This window comes from Scaptodrosophila lebanonensis, unplaced genomic scaffold (genome assembly GCF_003285725.1).
Source record: "Scaptodrosophila lebanonensis strain 11010-0011.00,11010-0021.00 unplaced genomic scaffold, SlebRS2 tig00000165-arrow-arrow-pilon, whole genome shotgun sequence".
Taxonomy (NCBI): domain Eukaryota; kingdom Metazoa; phylum Arthropoda; class Insecta; order Diptera; family Drosophilidae; genus Scaptodrosophila; species Scaptodrosophila lebanonensis.
Window position 1 is genome coordinate 1,091,210 of NW_022060599.1, and position 2,227 is coordinate 1,093,436.

A 2,227-nucleotide genomic window follows, 5' to 3' on the forward strand; every position below is an offset into this window, starting at 1 on the left:
ATTATAAATTTATATTGAATTCCGATTATTTACAAGCGTGCAGCTTCGATTTCAATTTGTAATCGAACTCGACCCTGTGTGCTCTCCTTTGCAAGGAAAAACAAATTTTGTTATTTATGAATTTGTGGTGCAGAATGCGTTCAAAATACAAGACGGAACACATTGAAAACATTTCTGACGGCACAAAGTTAGTATGGGAAAGCAGTCGTACAAGCTGCTGTGAAGTAAATGGCGGTTTAATGAATAAAATGTGTCCTTAGCTAAGGAGAGACCGAGTAAGTGCAAGTAACGAGAAATATTGAAACTCGTCTGTTCAATCCATTGAAGCACAAACGATGCAAAAGGCTACTTTGTCCTTTTACAATTTTGGGTGCTGTGTATATTGAGTGATAATGGCAGCTAGGTGGCCGAGAAGGAGAGAAAAAACTTCATCAAATCCTTGAATTTCTGTAATATACGAACGATCCTTTCCCCAAAGTAAAAATGTTGAATCGCAGCAACACACTGGTAGGGAGTTTAGCGTTCGACTTGGAAACGATTTTTTATTTTTGGAGTCAGTTTGTTTGAAAATCTCTGAAGTAAGTAATTCTTATAATGTCTGCTCCACAAACAGAGGACAACAACGAAACCGAGAATGCGAACGAATTGGCGCCAACATCTTCTGATACTGGGAACGAGGTGCAGCCACAACTGATATGGAATCCATATGAGAACTCGTGGAGTTGCTTTCAACAGCTTTTTGCCACCAAGTGGAACCAGTTGCTGGTTCGTTTCACTGCCAGGTTCCCCTCTCTGGTAAATGCATGGCAAACCTATCAAAAGCTTAGCGGAATACTGCATCCCTCGGCCGAAATGCTGAAGAATGGGACGGAAACACCCAACTGGGATGAGGTGCCCATTAGATTTCTGGCGCCTCATCCCAAGCTGAACTGGATGGCCCTGGTTACGGGTGAGGACAAGGTGCTTCTCTTCTACGACGACGATCGAATGCCCACTTGTGTTGAACATGTACAGCAACAACATGTCAGCTGCGTCGTCTGGCGTCCTTCGGTCATCACCACCTGGGCCGTGGGCTGTGCAGCGGGCATTTTCATTTGGCTAGATGTGGGTTGCACTAAGAGTATACACGGTTCTCCCATGTATTTGCTGAGCAACAGTGGACACACTTTTGTGACGTCCGTGCAGTGGAATAGAGATGGCAGCATATTGGCCAGCGCAGCCTTGGGAACCGCCTACATCCTGCTCTGGGATCCTGACGATGGCTCATGCTTGAACTCGCTACCTTTTCCCAACAACTGCAACACCGGCTATCGCATCCTAAGGTACAGCCCCAGGTACACTTGGATATTTTGTGCGGCTCAGGGGGTGGGCGCCAGCATGTGGCATATCGGCTCTAATGAATGGAGGCTCCAAGAGATCAGAGTTAAGGGATCAGTTCAATCTGCCGCCTGGTCGGCATGCGGCTCCTTTTTGTTCCTTTCTATGAAAGACTCGACACGCCTTTATGCCGCATATTGCGAAACATCCGTATTCCGAGGTGTCAAGCCAAAATGGAAGGCTCGATTTTTAATCAACTTAGAGCGCGTCCCATTCGGGGGGAGAGTATTTGATTGTGGTGTACCGCAAGCTATTGCCATTGATCCTGGTAATATCTACATGGCCTTGATTTTCAGGGACAGACCGTTTGTGTTTCTATTTATTTTGATCGCTAGAGATCCGCTGGAGCTCTGGCCGGCCGACATCAAACAACCAAGTCTTTCGGGAGCATATCCGGTATGTGTACGCTTTAGCAGCATGAAAGAGACTTCACGGATACTAGCTATTGCCTGGTCCACTGGGAATGTCGAACGATGGTTGCTTACACCAGACTATGTGCTCGAACACCTCAATGATATTTGGGTAAAGCCGCCACAGTGACTCACAGAACACACGTTAATTAAGATTAGATATTAATTTCCACATTTCTGAAGTAGTGTATGTATTGGTTGAGATATTTTAGTTAAAGGCCGATTGCTGAAAATAAAATTTTTGAAAATAAATTCTTATCAAAGAGCAATGGAGCATTGATGAGTTTATATGCTGGTCACAGCTACAACTGTTTCGTTAGGAACGCATGACAAAACAAATGTGTAATTAGTGCTGAACGGAACAACTGGCGCCCAACGTGGGGCCCGAGTGCAAGCACAGGATATTTTGCAATGCATATGCGTAGTGTATATCAAAAAAT

The 2,227-nt window shown here is 44.9% G+C and overlaps 1 protein-coding gene across 1 annotated transcript; it reads left to right on the forward strand.

The window, feature by feature from the left end:
• Positions 1–589: 589 nt before the first annotated feature.
• On the forward strand, positions 590–1,917 carry LOC115629780 (aladin). The gene has a single exon (XM_030526335.1). The coding sequence runs from the start codon at positions 595–597 to the stop codon at positions 1,915–1,917; it is 1,323 nt and encodes a 440-aa protein (XP_030382195.1). The 5' UTR covers positions 590–594.
• The last annotated feature ends 310 nt before the right edge of the window (positions 1,918–2,227 follow it).

Coding starts and splice junctions, on each gene's coding strand:
- LOC115629780 (XM_030526335.1), top strand. CDS start 595: ATGTCTGCTCCACAAACAGAGGACAACAACGAAACCGAGAATGCGAAC.